We start from the raw sequence: 22813 nt of genomic DNA, 5'->3' as shown, positions 1-22813 counted from the left end.
GACAGAGGATGAGATGGTTGGATGGCATCACTGACTCAATGGACATGAGTTTGAGTAAGCTCCGGGAGTTGGTGATGGACAGGGAGGCCTGGCGTGCTGCAGTCGTGGGGTTGCAAAGAGTCAGACGTGACTGAGCGACAAGCTGAACCGAGGTCTACGTGCGGGTCCTCTCACCAAATGAGCTCCTTGCAGCAGAGTGAGCGCCTGAGTGGTCCACAATGTTCTAGCACGAGGTTTGGCAGCTGCAGCCCGGGGCACTTGACCAGCCCGATGCCTGTTTCAGGAAGGCCCAGAGCCAAGAATACCTTTTACTTTTGTAAATGGTTGAAAAATAATCAAAAGTAGAACATGATTTGTGACACAAAATATATGTAAAATTCAAATTTCAGTGTCCATAAAAAAAAAAGTTAATGGAGTATTGGTGATGGGGTTCAAGAATGCTACATCAAAAGAAGGCACTTTGGTATACTTAATATTTTAAGTTAAAGGAGTTAAGAAAAGAGCAGAAGCAGGAAGGTCACTCTGATTCCCCCCTACCCTTCTCCTTGAAACACGTCATAAAAGGCTCACGTCTCTGGTATAGCTCCCCGCCCTATACCAGGGGACAGGCGCATCCTTATCTCTGAAGTCAAAAGGACACTGAGAAGAATCCTGGCAAGTAAGCCTTGCTAAATTTCCCCCAGTTTTCTTACAGTTACCTCACATTACTTGACCTATTTCTCCACAACTATCCATTCTTCATTAGGCCTAGTCTAATGACATTTTCTGTTTCTCTGGATCTTTGCTTCCTTAGGAAGGCTCCTGTGTCATGTAAAACTTATATTAAATAAAACTTATATTAAAAAAACTTATATTAAATGTATCTCTATGCTTTTCTCCTGTTACTTTATCTTTGTTAGTTTAATTTTCAAACCCAGCCAGTGACCCTAAAAGGGTTGAGGAAAACTTTCCTCCCCTGCAGTCATGTCATTTGCTCATGTATGGTCCTGTTACAAGGGTAGAGTTTTGTCGGTGTGATGGAGACTGTTGTTGTTCAGTCGCTCGGTCGTGTCTGACTCTTTGTGACCCCATGGACTGCAGCACTCCAGGCCTCCCTGTCCATCATCAACTCCTGGAGCTTGCACGAAACCCATGTCCATTGAGTCCGTGATGCCATCCAACCATCTCATCCTCTGTCGTCCCAGTTTCCTCCTGTCTTCCATCTTTCCCAGCACTTAGGGTCTTTTCTAATGAGTCAGTTCTTCGCATCAGGTGGCCAAAGTATTGGAGCTTCAGCATCAGTCTTTCAATGAATATTCAGGACTGATTTCCTTTAGAGCTGACTGGTTTGATCTCCTTGAAGATAGAGACTGTATGGCCCGCAAAGCCCTCAATCCATGGTCCATCTGGCCCTCACAGAAAAGTTGGCTGACTTCTATTCTAGAATGCTGGAAGAAAGCATACATACATTCTAAACATCTGATACTACATAAGGACAGCTTCCATCTACTCCCAAGTAACTCACAAGCAAAAGCAGGTGTTAGCTCTTCAAGTAGCCTTTCCTTATCACCCAATCTCTTATCAGTCACTCTGCTTTAGAAAAGCACCTCATGGTACTTAATAGCAGTTGAACTTATCTAATTTACATATATTTTTTACTTTATAAGGTCTGTTCTCCCCATGTTTCCCCAGAAATTAATTGCCCAGAATATGAAGGTGATATGACATATCATGTTTACCAATGTATCTCTAGCTGAGTGCCTTGTACCTAGTCAATGTGCATTAAATTTTAGTTGAATAGAGAATTGTTTATCAAATCAAGTGAGCCAAATACTTTTAGAAATTAATTCAGGAGAGTATTATTTCTTATTTCTAGGAACAAATGTCTCCACAAAGTCTCATGTTTTCAATTTAGAATTCATTTAAAAACAATAGATACACTTTCATGAAATAATATCTCTTCATTCTTCTAACAAGTAACATTTAAACATCAAGGGGGCAATTTGCTCAATTTCTCTGTATCTAAGTTTCCTCATTTGTAAAATGGCCCTAATAATTCAAGCGTCATAAATGAAATAATATGTTAAATCACTCTGAGTTGTTGGAGAAAAGATGCTACATAAAGTCAAGATAATAGTATCACTTGTAATATAATGCCCAATCATTTACATGGTAACACTAGAAACACATTAAGCACTAAAGAAAAAGTATGTTCCTATAAATATATTAGACATTTTCTAGGTGCCAGGAAGAGACGGAACGTACAGTATTTCAGCCACTGTCAAGCCAGATTAGATCTGATTCTGGGTAGGTAAAACATCATTGTAAAATTCATATCACCAATTTCCTAAGCTACATGAAATGTTTTCAAGAAGTTCTAAAATATATAAAACTTGGGAATATCTCTGGCCCAATTCTCATCTTCGCACCCATGAGAGATGCTAGAGCAACATCTTTTAGGCCAAACATGTCAAAGGGGAAACCCACCTCTAGGAGACACTTAAAGTTATGCGTGGACAGAAGGGAGAGTTACAGAGAAGCTGAGGGAGAGACCACTGTGTGGAAAGCATAGGTTGATAGACAGTGTAAAAGAAGAAAAGAATCTAATAGAAATTAAGTACCTATCAGGTATCAAAAAATGGTGCTTTATGTTGATTTACTTTTTTAAAGCTCAAAATACACACATAGGTCATTATCCCCATTTAGAAATGGGGAAACTGAAGTTTAGACAGATCACAACACTCACGAATGAAGTAAAATTTTTTCCGGGAAATTCCATTCATTCACAAATACTTTTTAAGCCCCTGTTATGGGCTCAATACCAGTCTCAAGTGTTGAGAACCAGGCCAAGCACTGGGGAACAATGATGAGATGTTCCTGCCCTTCTGAAGGTTGCACTGGCAGAGAAATACATTAAATACACAACTATGTCAATTAACCTTTCACTTCAAGTTGTGAGAAGTGTTCCAAAAGGAATTATTGTGGGACCTTATGGAATGATCAAAGATGACTTCCTAGGAAATATCATGATATTGAAGCAAAAAGGTGATTATCAGTTGCAGGAAAATGATAGAGAAGAAGATTCTAGGCACACAAAAATAATATTTCAAAGGTTTAGTAGCAGGAAAGAACTTGGAATATGGGCCACTGAAAGGTCAACTTCTGTTGGAGCAGCTGCCGCTTTCCTCAAGATACTTCTAAGGGACAGCATGATGTTATAAATACACAAATCTAAGATGTGCAACCTAGACCAGAATATGCATGTTAAACTGGCAAAGAGCAGGACAAGATGCTGGGCAGGTCATCTCCAGGAGACAAAGGACACTGCCTGTGTGTAAAAGATTAGGGTCCATACTCTACAAACGGGCTTTCCTGGTGGCTCGGGGTTAAGCAATCCACCTGCAATGCAGGAGATGCAGGAGACACAGGGTGGATCGCTGGGTTGGGCAGACGCCCTAGAAAAGGAAATGGCAACCCTTTTCCAGTGTTCTTGCCTAGAAAATCCTATGGACAGAGGAGCCTGGCGGGCTACAGTCCATGGGGTCGCAAAAGAGTCAGACACGATTTAGGACTATGCGACAACATCATTTACAAACACCTCTATAAGTAGTGGTCAGTCACTAAAGGTTTTTAGCAGAGAAGTGACATAATCAAATCTGTATTCAAATAAGAACAAGCTTTCTGACTACTGTGAACGTTCTGATAAAATGGATTATGAATAATCTTAAGTAAATTATGTCTTTTTAAAAACATAATACATCAGAAAGATAAATCATATACCCAAATTTTTTTCCAACTATAGCAATAGATACCTTATAAGATGGCATTGCTTCTCAAAAGGGGGGGTCCAGGGACCAGCGGCATTAAGAGCAGAATTACCTGGCAGCTTGTTAGAAATGCAGAATCTCAGGCACGCCCCCACAAGACTTACTGAATCAAAATCTGCAGTTTTAAACAGCTCCCCAGGTGATGTTTTCTCACTGCAAAGTTCAGAAGCCTTGCTTTATGTTATCATGCCCTACAGCTACCCTACCCTCATGCAGACTCAGCACAGACCCTAGATGATAACTGTCTCTGGGACCTGAATAATTCCATAGAGACCACTGATATTCTAGGCTAATCTGTCATTGGTGGTTAGAAGCCTTGGTTGGAAAGACTAAGGCAAAAAAATGCAAATATAACTCCATTGTTCTAAGTAAGAATATGGTACAAATCCAGGAAAGAAAAAAAAAAATTGAAAAAGTGAGAATACAGACGTTGTCACTAGCAAAAGTAGCCACGGACATAGAAGTCAGGTGTGCTAAGGGTACCAAGAGAGAGTATTTTAGTCTTGGTTACTTCCTGCCAAGACATTTATAAAATGGCACTTTAGTCACACTTACAAAGTGAAACACACACACACACACACATGCTGTACAACAAATACAAAGCTTCTGCTATAATAGTCCTTATTACGCAAAAGACCAACAAAATAGAGAAGTTGAATTGATTTGGCCTTCCCAGGTGGCTCAGATGGTAAAGAATCCACCTGCACTGCAAGAGACCTGTGTTTCATCTCTGCGTTGAGAAGATCCCCAGAAGGGAATGGCTCAGGTCAGTTGCACAGTCCTGTCCGACTTGTTGCGACGCCATGGCACGCCAGGTCTCCCTGTCCATCACCAACTCCCAGAGTCTACTCAAACTCATGTCCATCAAGTAGGTGAGACCATCCAGCCATCTCATCTTCTGTCATCCCCTTCTTTTCCCGCCTTCAATCTTTACCAGCACCGGGGTCTTTTCCAATGAGTCAGTTCTTTGCATCAGATGGCCAAAGTATTGGAGTGTCAGCTTCAGCATCAGTCCTTCCAATGAACATTCAGGTCTGATTTCCTTTAGGATGGACTGGTTTGATCTCCTTGCAGTCCAAGGGACTCTCACAATTCTTCTCCAACACCACAGTACAAAAGCATCAATTCTGCGGTACTCAGCTTTCTTTATAGTCCAACTCTCACACCCATACATGACTACTGGAAAAACCACAGCTTTGACCAAACAGACCTTTGTTGGCAAAGTAATGACACTGCTTTTTAATATGCTGTCTAGGTTGGTCATAGTTTTTCCTTCAAGGAGCAAGCATCTTTTAATTTCACTGCTGCATTCACTATCTGCAGTGATTTTGGAGCCCAAGAAAATAAAGTCTCTCACTGCTTCCATTGTTTCCCCATATATTTGCCATGAAGTGATGGGACCAGATGCCATGATCTTAGTTTTCTGAATGCTGAGTTTTAAGCCAGCTTTTTCACACTCCTCTTTCACTTTCATCAAGAGGCTCTTTAAGACACAGATGTATTGAACAGTCTTTTAGACTCTGTGGGAGAGGGCGAGGGTGGAATGATACGGGGGAATGGCTTTGAAACATGTATATTATCATATGTGAAACAAATCGCCAGTCCAGGTTCGATGCATGAAACAGGGTGTTCGGGGCTGGTGCACTGGGATGACCCAGAGGGATGGGATGGGGAGGGAGGTGGGAAGGGGGTTCAGGATGGGGAACACATGTACACCCATGGTGGATTCAAGTCAATGTATGGCAAAACCAATACAATGTTGTACAGTAAAATAAATAAATAAATTAGAAAAAAAAAGAGGCTCTTTTGTTCTTCTTCACTTTCTGCCATAAGGGTGGTGTCATCTGCATATCTGAGGTTACTGACACTTCTCCCAGCAATCTTGATTGCAGCTTGTGTTTCATCCAGCCTGGATGGACTCTGCATAGAAGTTAAATAAGCAAAGTGACAATATTCAGCCTTGACGTATTCCTTTCCCAATTTGGAACCAGTCTGTTGTTCCATGTCCAGTTCTAACTGTTGCTTCCTGACCTGCATACAGATTTCTCAAGAGGCAGGTCAGGTGGTCTGGTATTCCCATGTCTTTAAGAACTTTCCACAGTTTACTGTGATCCACACAGTCAAAGAATTTGGTGTAATCAATAAAGCAGTCGTAGATATTTTTCTGGAACTCTCTTGCTTTTACAATGATCCAATGGATGTTGGCAACTTGATCTTTGGTTCCTCTGCCTTTTCTAAATCCACCTTGAACATCTGGAAGTTCACAGTTCACGTACTGTTGAAGACTGGCTTGAAGAACTTTGAGCATTACTTTGCTAGTGTGTGAGATGAGTGCAATTGTGTGGTAGTTTGAGCATTCTTTGGCGTTGCCTTTCTTAGGGATTGGAATGAAAACTGACCTTTTCCAGTCTTCTGGTCACTGCTGAGTTTTCCAAATTTGCTGGCATATTGAATGCAGCACTTTCACAGCATCATCGTTTAGGATTTGAAATAGCTCAACTGGAATTCCGTCACCTCCACTAGCTTCTTCGCAGTGATGCTTCCTAAGGCCTACTTGACTTCTCATTCCAACATGTCTGACTCTAGGTGAGTGATCACACCATCATGGTTACATGGGTCATGAAGATCATTTTTGTATAGTTCTTCTGTGTATACACGCCAGCATTCCTTCCTTGATAATTCCATGGACAGAGGAGTCTGGCAGACAACAGTCCATGGAGTCACAAAGAGTAGAAAATGACTGAGCAACTAATACTTTCATTCATTTTAAGTCAACCAACCCTTTGCAGTGGTAGCAGTGATTTATCTAGAATTTTCTGTAGATCTATTTCTTGATTACCTTTAGGCACTGTGTTACATGGTTGAAAAATACAGAATGTACTACCAACATTATCCAAGATAGAGGTTCCTGATAGCTTTCATGAATTGAGCCTCTCTGCAATTTTGTAAGCTTTCTGTGGCTCTGCTGCAATCCCCTGCAGTGTGGTGGGTTGAAAGCACAGTCTCTGAACACCAAGTGTCTGCCTCAAATCCTGCTTTGCCAATTATGAGGTGTGTGACTTGGACAAATGACTTGATTTCTGTCTCATTTTCTGCATCTATAAAATGGAGATGATAATCGTACCTGCCACACAGAGTTGTTTTGAGTATTCAGTGAGTGAATATATTTAAAGTACTTAGGGGCAGTGTTTGGAACATATTAAAAAATTATGTATTTGCTAGTGTGTTGTGGTTGTTATATTACAAATGAAAATCACCAGAAGCCAAGAAATTTCACTGAGAATAATTCTTGGGGCTCTGGGCAAAGGAAAGAAGGTTAGTCACACTTCATTCAAATGTCACTAGCAGGAAAAGGCCAACTGCTAACAACTGGGAAATTGCCAGATATTTGTTCCTTTGATGTCACAAGTCAGACACTGGTTAAGGCCATGTGGCCTCAGTGAAGTAATGCCAAAACAATTGCCTTGGGTTTTTAGCATCAATAATCCAAAATAATGTCTTACAAATTTAAAATCTTCTATAAACATTAGTAGTTGAGAGGTTTCTTCCTTCAAATTTAGAATGCCCCATCTTAAAATAAAACTAACAAACATTACCTTTGCATGTGCACTGAACCTTAGCCAAGCTCCTTAGAAGCTTGTGATCTATGAAGCACATATTATAAATTAAAATTTTGCTATTCATTTATTTATTAAATTTTGCTATTTTCTGACACTCAGTGAGTTGTATCTCATATTACAAAAAATTTATTTCTGTATATATTCTGCTGATTCTTTTTAAAAGAAATAGAAATTCTGATAAGTCATTTTCACAGTTCAGTTCAGTGGCTCCACTGTGTGCAACTCTTTGCAACCCCATTGACTGCAGCACTCCAAGATTCCCTGTCCATCAGTAACTCCTGGGGCTTGCTCAAACTCAATTCCATCGAGTTGGTGATGCCATCCAACCATCTCATCCTCTGTCATCCCCTTCTCCCTCTGCCTTCAGTCTTCCCCAGCATCAGGGTCTTTTCAATGAGTCAGTTCTTCACAACAGGTGGCAAAAATTATTGGAGCTTTAGAATCAGTCCTCCCAATGATTATTCAAGACTGATTTCCATTAGGATTGACTGGTTTGATCTCTTTGCTGTCCAAGGGACTCTCAGGAGTCTTCTCCAACACCACAGTACAAAAGCATTAATTCTATGGCACTCAGCTTTCTTTATGGTCCAACTCTCACATCCATACATGACTACTAGAAAAACCATAGCTTTGACTATATGGTCCTGTGTCAATAAATGTCTCTGCTATCTAACAAGCTGTCTAGGTTGGTCATAGTTTTTCTTCCAAGGAGCAAGCATCTTTTAATTTCATGGCTACATTTACCATCAGCAGTGATTTTGGAGCCCAAGAAAATAAAGTCTCTCACTGTTTCCACTGTTTCCCCATCTATTTGCCATGAAGTAATGGGACTGAATGTCATGATCTTAGTCTTCTGAATGTTGAGTTTTAAGCCAGCTTTTTCACTCTCCTCTTTCACTTTCATCAAGAGGCTGTCTTAGTTCCTCTTCACTTTCTGCCATTAGGGTGATGCCATCTGCATATATGAGGTTATTGATGTTTCTCCTGGCAACATTGAATCCAGCTTGTGCTTCATCCAGCCCGGCATTTCCCATGATGTACACTGCATATAAATTAAATAAGCAAGGTGACAATATACAGCCTTGATGTACTCCTTTCCCAATTTGGAACCAGTCCATTGGTTCCCAAGTTGGAACCAGAACATGCCCGGTTCTGTTGCCTCTTGACCTGCATACAGATTTCTCAGGAGCAAGGTCAGGTGGTCTGGTATTCACATCTCTTTAAGAATTTTCCAGTTTGTTGTGATCCACACTGACAAAGGCTTTAGCATAGTAAATAAAGCCAAAGTAGATGTTTTTCTGGAACTCTCTTGCTTTTTTCTATAATCCAGTGATGTTGGCAATTTGATCTCTGGTTCCTCTGCCTTTCTAAATCCACCTTGAACATCTGGAAGTTCATGGTTCATGTATTGCTGAAGACTGGCTTGGAGAATTTTGAGAATTACTTTATTAGCGTGTGAGATGAGTACAATTGTGTGGTAGTTTGAACATTCTTTGGCATTGCCTTTCTTTGGGATTGGAATGAAAACTGACCTTTTCCAGTCCTCTGGCCACTGCTAAGTTTTCCAGATTTGCTGGCATATCCACTGCAGCACTTTCACTGCATCATCTTTTATGATTTGAAATAGCTCAACTGGAATTCCATCACCTCCCCTAGCTTTGTTTGTAGTGATGCTTCCTAAGGCCCACTTGACTTCACATTCCAGGATGTCTGCCTCTGGGTGAGTGATCACACCATCGTGATTATCTGGGTTGTGAAGATCTTTTTTGTATAGTTCTTCTGTGTATTCTTGTCACCTCTTCTTAATATTTTCTCTTTCTGTTAGGTCCATACCATTTCTGTCTTTTATTGTGCCCATCTTTACATGAAATGTTGCCTTGGTATCTCTAATTTTCTTGAAGAGATCTCTAGTTTTCTCCATTCTAATGCTTTCCATTATTTCTTTGCATTGATCGCTGAGGAAGGCTTTCTTATATTTCCTTGCTATTCTTTGAAACTCTGCATTCAAATGGGTATATCTTTCCTTTTCTCCTTTGCCTTTAGCTTCTCTTCTTTCCTTGGCTACTTGTAAGGCCTCCTCAGACAACCATTTTGCCTTCTTGCATTTCTTTTTCTTCAGGATGGTCTTGATCACTGTCTCCTGTACAATGACATGAACCTCCATCCATAGTTCTTCAGGCATTCTGTTTATCAGATCTAATCCCTTGAATCTATTTGTCACTTCCAGTGTATAAATATAAGGGATTTGATTTAGGTCATACCTGAATGGTCTAGTGGTTTTCCCTACTTTCTTCAATTTCAGTCTCAATTTTGCCATTAGGAGTTCATGATCTGAGCCACAGTCAGCTCCTGGTCTTATTTTTGCTGACTGTATGGAGCTTCTCTATCTTCGGCTGAAAAGAATATAATCAATCTGATTTTGATATTGACTATCTGGTGATGTCCAAGTGTAGAGTCGTCTCTTGTGTTGTTGGAATAGGGTGTTTGTTATAACCAATGTGTTCTCTTGGCAAAACTGTTAGCCTTTGCCCTGCTTCATTTTGTACTCCAAGGCCAAACTCTTCTGTTACTCCAGGTATCTCTTGACTTCCTATTTTTGCATTCCAGTCCCCTGTGATTAAAAGGACATCCTTTTTTTGGTGTTAGTTCTAGAAGGTCTCGTAGGTCTTCACAGAACCATTCAACTTCAGCTTTTTGGCATTAGTAGTTGGGGCATAGATTTGGATTACTGTTATATTGAATGGCACTATACAGAGATCATTGGAAACAAACAGAGATCATCCTGTCATTTTTGAGATTGCCCCCAAGTACTGTGTTTTAGACGCTTTCATTGACTGAGGGCTACTCCATTTCTTCTAAGGGATTCTTGCGCACAGTAGTAGATACAATGGTCCTCTGAATTAAATTCGCCCATTTCGGTCCATTGTAGTTCACTGATTCCTAAAATGTCGATGCTAACTCTTGCCATCTCCTCTTTGACCACTTCAAATTTACCTTGATTCATGGACCTAACATTCCAGGTTCCTAGGCAATACTGTTCTTTATTGCATTGGACTTTACTTCCATCACCTATCACATCCACCACTTGCTCATTTTCATAAAGCAAGACTGAAAGCTACAGATATAAACCTGTTATATTTTAGTCTTATAATATATGATTGTCTATCAAAAAATAAGTCTGTACCTAAAAGAATTTAATAATTGCTTATTGGATGAAGTGGATCTTGTTTTTAAAACACATACAATAAAAATGTGTATTTATAATCTCCATTCTTATTCCTGAGCCAATTTTAAAAAAGTTAAATTTTATCACTTAGACTAAAAAGACACTATTCATAAACAAAAAGTCTCCTATAAACAGGCCAATAGTTATGTTCCTTGAAACACCTAATCAAAACACTTTACTCTTTGCTTTCCTAAAGATATGAGCAAACTTCTCAATTACCAAATGGTATTCAATGAAAAGAAAATCTCTGAAAAATATCACATACGTATTTTTAGGTGCATAATAATTTTGATCTTAGTCTAGTTTATAAGATTACCTGAGCATATTGTTTCTAACTTAAAGTGACAAGGTTTCTAATGGAGTTTAATAAGTCAGTCAATCAATTGATCAGTAAATTCTGTCACTGCACCCTTACGGTTATGAAGTAGCTAATAAAATTAATACAGGATAATACCAAAGCACCTAAGATCAAACATAACAACCTTTGCAAAAACTGGTAAGATATTTTAGCAGGCTGGATAAACACACTTCTGTGCTCCATAAGAACCAGGACTGAAGGAGCTACAGTATGGTACCATTGATAACTTTTAAGTCCCTCAAAAACAGTATCATGTTATATATACAAAAGGTAGATGTAATATAAATGTAGAATTCTTTTGCAAGAAAACATGGTTATTCATTTAACCACGATTGCTATCACTGTACTTAGTGACTGTATTAGAATTGCCCAATGTCTTATCACAATTGCTTTTCTAGGCTGAACTACATAACTCTATTAAGAGGAAACTATTTCTCTTCTAGGACCATGTCCATGAGCTTCATTGATCATATTAACATTAGAGTAACTCTCCAGCCATGTCAGATACTATTCATGTTGAGTAGTCACCTTACCTGAAAGCTCAGATTATAAAGTTTAAGTGAAGCTCCATATTTTATATCCCAACTGATCACTGACCAATCACTGCAATTTTTCCGTAAAAAGCACTATGCTATCTTGAGGAAAATATAAAAATAAAAAATCTGTGATCACCACTGACTACCTAGCTGGAAAGAGCAGTTACATGCCTGTGCATTGGGGTGTCCTGACTGATTCAACCGGAGAGTGGACAGTTCTTCTAGATACCCGTGGCCCATTCTAGGATTTAATCTGCAAGAATATTTGTATAGAATTGGAGGGGAAGGAAAGTGGCAGGTTGGGTTCAGAATCCCGGGTTACCCACTACTTCTCAGCGTATCTTGGAAAATAACATTATCTTAAACTCTAATGCTATTTTTAACATGATGAAAATAATTATACTTACTTTATAGGGTTTTAAGAGTCAGATTAGATAGTAAATGTGAGGTGCCCTGCAAAGTACCTGAGTGCCTGACAGCTAACAAGTGAACAATATATGTTGGCTGTTTGATCAATTAATTCCCCTAGCACCTGTTTTCCCTTTAGGAGAGTGGAGTTCAAGATACTGAAGCTAAAGACCCTGCTTTCAGTAGAACTTTGTGAGATTTAAGGCCCACACCAACTGCTCGGGGGCTCAGAGAATAAAGTCAGATTCAGGGCTGGAGGAGAGGTAATCTCCAAACCTCTGCTTGGAACACGGTGAGGCTGGAGGCCTCACAGTGCCCTTGGGCACCACAAGATTTCTGGATTTGGGAGCACCAGGAGAGAAGCAAAGGGCTCAGCCGTAGGGCACCTCCCCTTTGTGGTTTTTGGGAAAGAAACCTCAAGGCGAGCAGAAGAGAAAACTATGGGGAACAGGTCCTGGGCAGATCTGAGAAACCAAATATTTCAGAAATAACTGGAATAGTCTGGAAGGGTATGCTATGAACCTCATTTTGTATACAACAGGCCGGTAGGGCCTGGTAACTTTTGCCTCGTTAACATACACATATAATAACAATATAAGGCAGAGTAAGCGATGAGCAGTAACCGCCATAACAGACACTGTGAAGTTCAAGGGAGGGAGATATCAGCGTAAGACAGTGTTCAGAGATCCAGAGCTTAGCAGGCCCCTGCCTACTGGTGGAGCTTAGGTGGGTCTTTCAAGCTGGAAAAATGGGTGAGCAAAGTGTGGAAGAACATGTGGTGGTGGTGGTGATTTAGTCACTCAGTCGTGTCCGACTCTCTTGCGACCCCATGGACTGTAGCTCTCCAAGCACCTCTGTCCATGGGATTCCCCAGGCAAAAATATTGCAGTGAGTTGCCATTTCCTTCTCCAAGGGACTTTCCTGACCCAGAGATCCAACCGGCATCACCTGCATTGCAGGTGGTCTCTTGCAAGGCAGGCTGATTCCTTACCAGAACCACCAGGGAAGCCTGGAAGAAGCATGTGCATGGGGTTGTGTGGACGATGGCTGGAATATGTGTGTGTGTGTGCATGTGCACACACAAGGGAACATGGGGAAATGGGTTACAAAACTAGTCTGGGGTCATATTTGAATGGCCAAAGGATAGGGATTTGTTCCTGTAAGTGATAGGGGACTAGAGAAAAAAAGATTTTGAATAGGGAAGACTATACTGAAACTAACGACTGATAAAATTAACCTGGCTATCTGTGTGGTATAGAGCAGAAGAAATGTGTAGGGGTATGTAAAGATGGTTAGAAAACTCTTTACAGATGTAGCAGGAGAACAGTAGGATACAAGGTTAGATTGGAGTAACATTGCTTACTATCTTCTAAAATAGTGCTTGCAGGGGAGAAAAGAAAGTCTAATTAGGAGAAGTATGGGCTTCCATTACTTCTCAATATCCATTCATAATTTTCTCACGACTACTTCTCCATGCCCCAGTGGACATGTAGGTAAGCCACGCTTGCTTGTTCATGAGTTACATAAGCATTTTTCATGATCCACTGAACTGCTTAATGTGATTCAAAAGCAATCTTAACCTCTCTATCTCAGGTCTAATTGAGACTTCTGTTTTGGACATGTAACTGTGTTCCCGTAATATGTTCTCAAGCATTTCAAACCCCCAATATTGATACATCTCTTATATTATGATAGTTATGATAGAACAGTATCATATAAAAACATTGTTTTCCCTTGTTCAGACTATCCCTGAAAGAAAACCTTTCCAATAGGTTTATAAAGTGATTCAGTATTTTTCCTGCTGCTGACCCCACTGACTATCGGTATAACACAGTTGGTGTCACTCCCCTGCCAACATTCAAGTAGGAAAAAACATTCCATTCAACTTGAACAATGACTCAGTTTTTTCAGGACATTCTCAAAACTACAAATACTCACTTGAGCTCTTTAGCAAGATTCTTAGTAAAAGACCATCGTGATGCAGTAGGGTTTCCAGAAGCAGGTTCCGATTACAACCTGGCTGGGATAAGAGCAGTTTCAGTTGACCCTCGGCTGTCAGTCGTCCAGCTGATGGAGTCCTTTCAAAATGCAAGATAAAGATGGAGTAATGAAGTTAATTTATCTATGAAATTAATAGCTTTAAAGTACAGATGTAATGCTAACTCCTTTAAATGTCAATTCCTCCCAGATTACTGTGAAAATGCTTTCAAGCTTGCTTACTTCAGGGTTGCTCAGGGAAGGAATTACATTTAATCTCTACTAGCTAAAAGCAAATTAACATTTGGTAGCCTGCCAACTTTAAAACTGATACAAAATAACCATGCCTACATTTCACAGGACTATGTTTTAATGTTGTGGAGCAAAATAAAAATGATTTATGAATTTTTGAAAGCATTTATTTGTTCATTCAACAAACACATGAGTGCCTACTATGTGTTATGAACTTCTTTCATTATTCACGGAAAGATGTTACAGTATGTTTTAGCTGCTAACTTGCCATGTACTATGATTGCTGATAAAATGAAAGGAATTCAAAGCTTCTGTCAGAGGTCAACCATAATCTAATTTTTTAATATGTTAAAGCCATAAGTCAACAGGCAATTATCAGAACAACTCTTAAGAGTCACACTGTTACCTACTTGGGTAATCAGTTGGTCTTTTTTTTTTTTTTTAAGATTTTTTTTTTTTGACGTGGACCATTATTAAAATCTTTATTGAATTTATTGCAATGTTGCTTCTGTTTTATGTTTTAGTGTTGTGGCAGTAAGGCATGTGGGATCTTAGCTCACCCACCAGGGATCAAACCTGCAACTCCTGCATGGGAAGGTGAAGTCGTAACCACTGGACCACCAGGGAATGTCCCCTGGGTAATCAGTTTATCAAAGAGAAGTAATTCCAAAGCAAATAAGTTTCTACTTGGGAAACTATCATCTGCATTGAATAGAAAATTAAAATCAGGTCCCCCAAATCACCACAATAGTTTACCAATGAATCTGGAGATAAGGAAATGAGGTAGAAACTAAAAACTGGTAACATTATTCACTTTTTCCTTCTAAGGTCTCAAGGTTTAGATTGGTAAAAGGCCATAGCACCTCAGATAGGCTTACCCACTCCAGTATTCTTGCCTGGGAAACCCCATGGACAGAGGAGCCTGGCGGGTTATAGTCCATGGGGTCGTAAAAGAGTCAGACACAACTTATCAACTGAACAACAGCAAAGTGAAGGAAATGACCAAACTCAATCTGACCGTGGCCACAAGGATGGTGGGAATAAGGAGGGAGGCAGTGGGAAGGAAAGAGCAACATCAAGGTGGGACTGACAGAACTACATGTATGCTTTAGGTGGAAGAAAGCAGAACAAAGAAAACTGCTGAGAGATGATTTGTGGCATCATTTCAAGACGAAATGTACTACATGGTGGACCACCCACATGGTCTAGACAAAGGTTTTTCCAAAGCCTGGGCCCTGGACCAAAAACATCATCATCACCGGGGAACTTGTGAGAAATGCAATTTCCCAGGTCTCATCCCACGAGAAATTCTGGGAATGGGCCCCAGAAATCTGTGCTTTAACAAGCCTTCTCCAGGAGATTCTGAAGCATACCAGGGTTTGAGAACCGCTGTGGAGGGCAGTGCTTTTTGGGGCATGGGTAGCAGAGCATACAGATTTTAGCACTTTATTATTTCATCAATAAACGCTTTATCTCTCCACTCAGATCCAAGCCTCAGGGGCACACTTAGTTTATACCCCAAAGCTCCTACCAAAGAGCTAAGCGTGTTTAAGGGCTCTGTAAATGTTGATGAGCTGATTGACTCATCTGCTCGTAAATAGACAAACTCTTAAAAAAAAGAGGATGCATTGCCAAAATGCTAGTTTAAACAAAAGTGAGAGCATTTAAAGACATAAAATGAAATTTCAAAACATCTCCCCCTTGACTCGGCTGGGCATTTGGAACATCTCACAACCTTACGATGCACAAAATCACCTGAACTTTGGACCAGCTCAGGTTTCCCATGTGAGACTCTGATAACATTAACTCAAGTCACAGAAACCCCCCAGTAACTGGTGAGGCAGTGTTAGCTAGGAAAACCTGTGCCCTGGATGGGCAATAAAGAGAAAAGCAGGGAGTTATTTAGCTCTCAGACCAGAGGAAGCACGCCTGGCAGTTCAGCAGCTCTGAATTCCTTCGGGTATTCCCAGGTTGGGCTGGTTCTTGCAGTCATTCCAAATGTGGCACCAAAGGAAGAACACATTTGGTGAGCCCTTTGGGCTGAAATATTGAAGCATATCCTCCCAATGGCTCTCCTTGTTTCCATCCTAAACCCCAAGTGCTGACTTCAAGAAACTTGCTTGGTAGATGAAAAGCCGCTAATTGTTTGTAAGTTGTGTATTAATACTGACTTAGTTTTTGAACATTTCCTACCTATCTGTTTTGCTTGAGTTGAGTGCTGACTTTAAGGATACGTTTAATGAACTGGAACATCCAGTCTGATGGAGTTTAGAAAAGGAAGGGGATAATTGAGAGACAGTTTGAAGAAGGAGACAGGGGCCAGCTCATGGAGGAGCCAAGGCGGAGACTTTGGACCTGTTAAGGCGTTTTAAGGCAGACGAGTTTCCTGACCTGGCTGCAGTATGGAGAATGAACTGGAGGGAGGCTTATGTTTTTGCTCAGGCCGTTCAGACACGGAATAAGGCAAAATAATTTGAATGTCATTTCATAGAGTGGTATCCGAATACCTGGTTATAAATAAAACCTCTCATTCACCAGATGGGAAGCTATTTGTTGAAATGTACCTCAGTTCTTGGATCTTTCCACTTATCACAGATTTTGAAATGTACAGTAGAGTGACTCACTATAAGAAAAAAATAAAAGATTACAAACATTCCTCAGTCACTGAGCTCCGAGTAATAAATGCATTGAGGAGTCTGCACTGGGCATATGGAGAAGCATATGTTCCCTCATCCTCTGAGCTGGTGGAGCTGTGAAAGTGAGATGAGCCTCACAGAAAATGACAGAAAAGGAAATTTTTTTATATATGTATCAAATATGTACATGTTGAATTCCACTATAATACAAAGAAGAGAACAGAATTGATAAATCCACTGGAACTCATAAACCCTACATTAGCAGACAGGACAAATTTATGGTTGGGTTATATCAGGCTTATACTCTAAACAGTGCTGCATTCCTGGGCATGAAGAGGCCTAAGAACTCTTTCAAATCCAGGCAATAAAGGGGCTCAAAAATTACCTGTTTATGAAACTAACAAATTATTATTATGGAATCGCTATGAAAAATCTTGGTTGTATTTGAGTGTGTTTATTTTATGAAAATGTATCAAGTAGTTTGGAGCAGGGATAGGCTACTAACTACAGTATTCTTGGGCTTCCCTGGTGGCTCAGATGGTACAGAATCTGCCTGTGTTGCAGGAGACCTGAGTTCCATCCCTGGGTTGGGAAGATCCCCTGGAGGCTGGCATGGCAACCCACTCCAGTATTCTTGCCTGGAGAAGCCCCATGGACGGGGGAGCCTGGCGGGTTACAGTCCATGGGGTCGCAAAGAGGTGGACATGACAGAGCGACTACGCACAGCACGTCAAGTATTTTACTTGCAATTTCGGCAATTTTCTAGCATGTGTTCACACTGCAGTAGAAAGTTTAAAAATGTTAGACGCATAAGTGAACAATGGCTTGACTTTCAACCACAGCTGTGCATGGAGCACAGGGTAAGAAAAGACTCTGTAGTAAAGTCAGACCACAACACAGCAGCCTCACTGTTCAGGTCACATGACCGTGGGGGTCACTGCCCCTATTATATACAAAACGTGCAGAAGCTGTCAGAACAGGGCAACACTGGAACGGACCCTGAAACACACAGCTTGGGATAAAGCCGAGCGGTGCTGGGTGCTGTTTTTCAAGACTTTAAATGAACAGCCATTATATGGTTCCACGTCCCTAAGAGATAAACTACATGAATCCAGGAGCCACGGGTGAGAGTTCTCTCCAAAAGATACTAGAAGCCACCTTCTCACCAGAGCTCCTGATTATCCACTGGGAATTTATGTTTTCCATTCCCATAACTCCCCACAGTGTCTTGGGAAGTGGAGGTCCTGGTGTCTATGGTAGAGTGAGTTGGGGAATGCAACCTCTACCAGGGGACCATGAAGAATTCTACTAAACGTAATGTTATGCCTGCCATCATCTAGGTATTTTTGGATTCCCATGCCAGTAGTCCAGCAGGCAAAGAAATGAGCCACCATACCGGTAAGGGTGATAACTCTGACTATCACTGAGGAGCTAGAGTCGCTACCGCACATGGGGAGCAGGGAGGAGTATATTTGTAAGTCAAGGGATTCACCAGGGAGTCAAGAGATGATGCTCTCATGACTGCTCACAAGCATAAGTAGGTGGCCGAAGTAACCACATTCTGATCAGGGAATGGTAGTCATGGTTCGGCATCTCAAGGAGGAGGGCCTCAGTGTCTGTGCTAGGTAGGCAACACACTCAACAGGTGGGATGACCGAGGGGGAGGGGAAGCCAGAATAAGTGGTAGAGCAATGTAATGATGATGAGAACTTGCAGACTCAGGAATAATGACAGCTGGGGACACGCTAGCTTGTCCCATTAACTTAAGCATGTCATTCAGTGCTGCTGTGTTAGGAAAGAACTACGTTTCAGAAAGTGGCAGATCTTATCAGTTATCCAAACATGTTAAAAGCCAACTCGAAGTGTGATAAAGTAGAAAGAATATTGAACTGCTTTCTGGTTTTTTTTCCACCAGCCATCACACCTTGAAGAATCAACGACAAGGTCTGGATAACTTAAATAATGAGTAGTGGATTCCAGTGGTACAAGGGTTAGGTCAAATGTCAGTGTCCCCACGTCCTTTTGCCCTTCCCACTCAGTTGACACTGACCTGCCTTATGCTGTCAGAATCTGCATTTCTCTACCTTCCAGCAAGGCAGGTTGGAAGTGCCAGCAGATTAACACCTCCAGAGTAGCCTTCAGCCAATGACTGATGAAAGTTTCTAACAAATTTCTCAGCATCCTTGTTCCTTTGGCAGAATAACTCTGCGAGATGTCTTTCACACTGGCTCCAAGAATTTCCCCAGGAGGTTTAAGTTCCAGTTACTCCTATGATTACACTGCTCTTTCTCTCTTTGTCTCATCTACTCCCATCGAGTGTTTCTTCCACTTAGAAAATAAACTATTCCCACCTCAATCCTTATCTCGAGGACTGCTTCTTGGGGAAATGTAAAATAAGACATCAGGAGTCATGTACGGATGGGCGAGTTGGACCATAAAGAAGGCTGAGCACTAAAGAATTGATGCTTTCAAACTGTGGTGCTGGAGCAGACTCTTGAGTGTCCCTTGGACAGCAAGGAGATCAAAACAGTTAATCCTAAAGGAAATCAGTCCTGAATACTCACTGGAAGGACTGATATGGTAGCTGCGTTCCAATACTTTAGCCACCTGATATGAAGAGCTGACTCACTGGAAAAGACTCGGATGCTGGGATTGATTAAGGACAAGAGGAGAAGGGGGCGACAGAGGATGAGATGGTTGGATGCATTATCAGCTCAATGCACATGAGCTTGAGCAAACTCTGGGACTTAGTGAAGGAAAGGGAGGCCTGACATGCTGCAGTCCGTGGGGTTGCAGAGAGTCGGACGCAACTGAGCGACTGAACAACAACAGAAAATAAGATATACATGGGGACACTTAGGATTTATCTCAATGTTTGTTTCAGGAATACTGAGAAAATAGAGCAAGGTCATTTAGCTAATAAACATGGCAACTGGACTTTGAACCCAAGTTTTTCTGACTTTAAAATCCATGGCTATTCTACTACTGTGTTCCTTTCATTCAACCTGGTTAGTATTTGGTGTGTACGTTGTAATTTCAGCCTTGAGGACGTTTGGCTCTATTCAACTTCCTTGATTGAGGATACCATGTTTTTGACCCAAACTCAGGTTTGTGGTCTCAAGGCTGATTCCCAAATTGGAGCCATGTTATTTAAGGTATCTAGGGACTGATTTTGACCAGATGGTTCCTGTCATGGATTACTGGGTCAAATTTATACCAGAGACCATAAGTTAAATGATTCAGAGAACAAAGGCAAGGGCATAACTAAAGAGTAACCAATAGTAAAAACCCTAAAGTAGGAAAATGAAAGCAGAGAAGGAAAAGCTGTATTAACATTCTACTTTTGCCTTTCCAAAACTAATCCTTCCAAATCATTCTAGGAAAATAAGTTAAAACAAATATTAAGAGCAGTTCTATCATCTTTCTCTATTTCATTCATCTTTCTCTTTAGTACCTGTGAAAAAAGCTTGAGGAGATAAAAAATCCAAAATATTTTCTGCATCATTTTAATCATGAATGTACAAATTATATGTACTTATAACACTGAAAATGCTTGCATACATTTTAATCTATATAATGGGTATAGCCAAGTCTCTATGATCTTTATAGTTACAGATGATTCAATAAATAGAAATAAGACAGGGTTCACCTGCACATTTATATATAGGATTTGCTTTGATTTTTAATAACTTTGTCCACTGAGGTAGATGGCTACACTTAGAGAGTCTCATTTTTTCAGAGTTACAATAATGGGCACACAACTTAAAGAACAGGCGTATGACCTGTAAGGACCTGAATTATTTCTTGATTTCAGTAAATTAAACTTTTTCACTTGGGATGACCCTTTTTCTCAAAAATCATCCAAAGATATAATAGTGCCCCAAATTCATTGCCCCAGCTCCACACTTTAGAGTTACACAAGTTAGTGTATCTTATTTCTAAAAAAACATGTGAGAATCTAATTTTAATTTTAAAAACAATACTTCATGCAAACGATTACTTTTGGACTCCCCCAGAAGTGCTATTCTAGTACCTGAGGCACAAAGACATTGGATCCTACTGAATCACTCAACCATCCTTTTAGAGGACCAGAAGTTACCTCTTTGGGGTCCTTTAACTATTATTGATCCTTGTCTATCAGATAAATACCTTATTAGAGGAGTTCAAGAAAGGTCTCTTCTGACATCACACTTCTGATATGAGACCCCACAAGAAAGCAGTTCAGTATTCTTTCTACTTTATCACACTTCGAGTTGGCTTTTAACATGTTTGGATAACTGATAAGATTTGCCACTTTCTGATAGTTCTTTCCTAACACAGCAGCACTGAATGACTGTTTAGTAAGCACTTATGTCGTGGGTGCCGTGTAGGCATCTAGCTAATTAAATCTTCATGACTCTGTCATGGGAATATCTCACGAGCTAAGGGAAGAAAATGTTGCAAGATGTGAGGAGTAGACCATGGTATCACACCCTGTTTTCAAGTGGATCGATGTAATCGTATTGTATTTATGTCTCAATTTCCTCACAAAGATACAAGCTATTTAATTTTCCAAAATTACAAAACTATACAAGTCTGCAAACCTGCCTGACTAATCCGAAAACCTATAGTTGTCTTTTATCCTCTCATTCGGAGAAGGCAATGGCACCCCACTCCAGTGCTCTTGCCTGGAAAATCCCATGGACGGAGGAGCCTGGTGGGCTGCAGTCCATGGGGTCGCTAAGAGTCGGACACGACTGAGCAACTTCACTTTCACTTTTCACTTTCATGCATTGGAGAGGGAAATGGCAACCCACTCCAGTGTTCTTGCCTGGAGAATCCCAGGGACGGGGGAGCCTGGTGGGCTGCCGTCCATGGGGTCGCACAGAGTCGGACACGACTGAAGCGACTTAGCAGCAGCAGCAGCAGCAGCAGCAGCATCCTCTCATTGCTGGCTCCATTGCTATATTCTTTTTTATATAATACATTCAAGCCACAATAGAAAAAGAAAAATATGAAGAAATATCTAGCTACATCAAGTACCCAGCTCATCTGACACTTTCATGTCTTTTAATAACTGCTCCACAAACATGGCTTTTTCTCTGAAAATCCTTTCAAAGATCCAGCTGCTTGTCCATCCACACTGTGGAACAGCCATGTAAGAGCTTTGGTGTTCAAACATCTCTCATTACTTCTCCCCTGACTGTTGGCTCTATGTCAAAGCTTGGCATCTCATCAGAGTACAAGTTCTCTAAGCCTTTTTCTTCAGTGCTATGGAACAGCCTGACAGCAGCTGCTGGGAGACCAAAGTTCTCTTTTGTCCTCCTCCCCAGATGTTCACTCCCGAGGTTACTAGAAGCCACCTCCTCAATACAGCATTTTTCCCATCACTGAGCTTTACCACTCAGATCAAAGGTTTGAAAAGAGTTAAATATACCATTTAAAGTGGTACTGTCTGGAACAATACTACAATAACTCATTTGTTCCTTAATCCACTCATTCGGTAAACTAATATTTGCCGGCTGATTTCAAGGTACAAAGCGACAGAGACACAACAGTAAGTAAAAAACAAACAGTCACGATTTTTACAGAATTTAGTGCAGAAAACATATATAGTTTAAATGGTCATACAAACAAAGATGAAATTACAACTATGAAAACTCAATCAAGGAAAAGCACACGATGCTATCAGAAGATGTAGTAGTAAGAAGTAAGCTAGTCTTTGGGGTTGATGAAAAGATTCCTTACAGAAGTCACACCGGAGCTGAGACGAAGATACATTGACATAACTAAGTGAAAGAGGAAGAAGGCCTTTCAGAGTAAGGTAAAGCATGTGCAAAGATCCTGTGGCAAAAAAGAACATTTTGTGACAAAGAAGTGTAAAAAAGGCTAATGCATGAAAAGCAAAAATCACAGGGTAGTGTGATATGAGAAGAGGTTGCAAAGATGGGTGAGCCACATCTATGTAGGTTTTACAGGCCATGGTAAATTTTGTATGCATGTTGAAGGATAAAG

General features: G+C 40.6%; 1 protein-coding gene across 2 annotated transcripts in view; it reads right to left on the bottom strand.

Moving 5' to 3' along the window:
* The window catches only part of KIAA0825 (KIAA0825 ortholog), a 436774-nt gene that overhangs the window by 255872 nt on the left and 158089 nt on the right, over window positions 1-22813 (bottom strand). The window contains exons 14-15 of one of the 2 annotated variants that reach the window (XM_043464654.1): window positions 13893-14032; window positions 1288-1427 (exon numbers count right to left, since the gene is read on the bottom strand). In XM_043464654.1, the coding sequence (XP_043320589.1) occupies window positions 1420-1427; window positions 13893-14032 (148 nt within the window). In that variant the 3' untranslated portion in view covers window positions 1288-1419. Of the gene's footprint in view, window positions 1-1287; window positions 1428-13892; window positions 14033-22813 lie in introns of those variants that run through there. The other variant, XM_043464655.1, reaches the window with a different exon arrangement.

This window comes from Cervus canadensis, chromosome 4 (assembly GCF_019320065.1).
Source record: "Cervus canadensis isolate Bull #8, Minnesota chromosome 4, ASM1932006v1, whole genome shotgun sequence".
Classification (NCBI taxonomy): Eukaryota; Metazoa; Chordata; class Mammalia; order Artiodactyla; family Cervidae; genus Cervus; species Cervus canadensis.
Note: the sequence above shows the minus strand (reverse complement) of the source record. Positions and strands in the feature narration are given on the sequence as shown.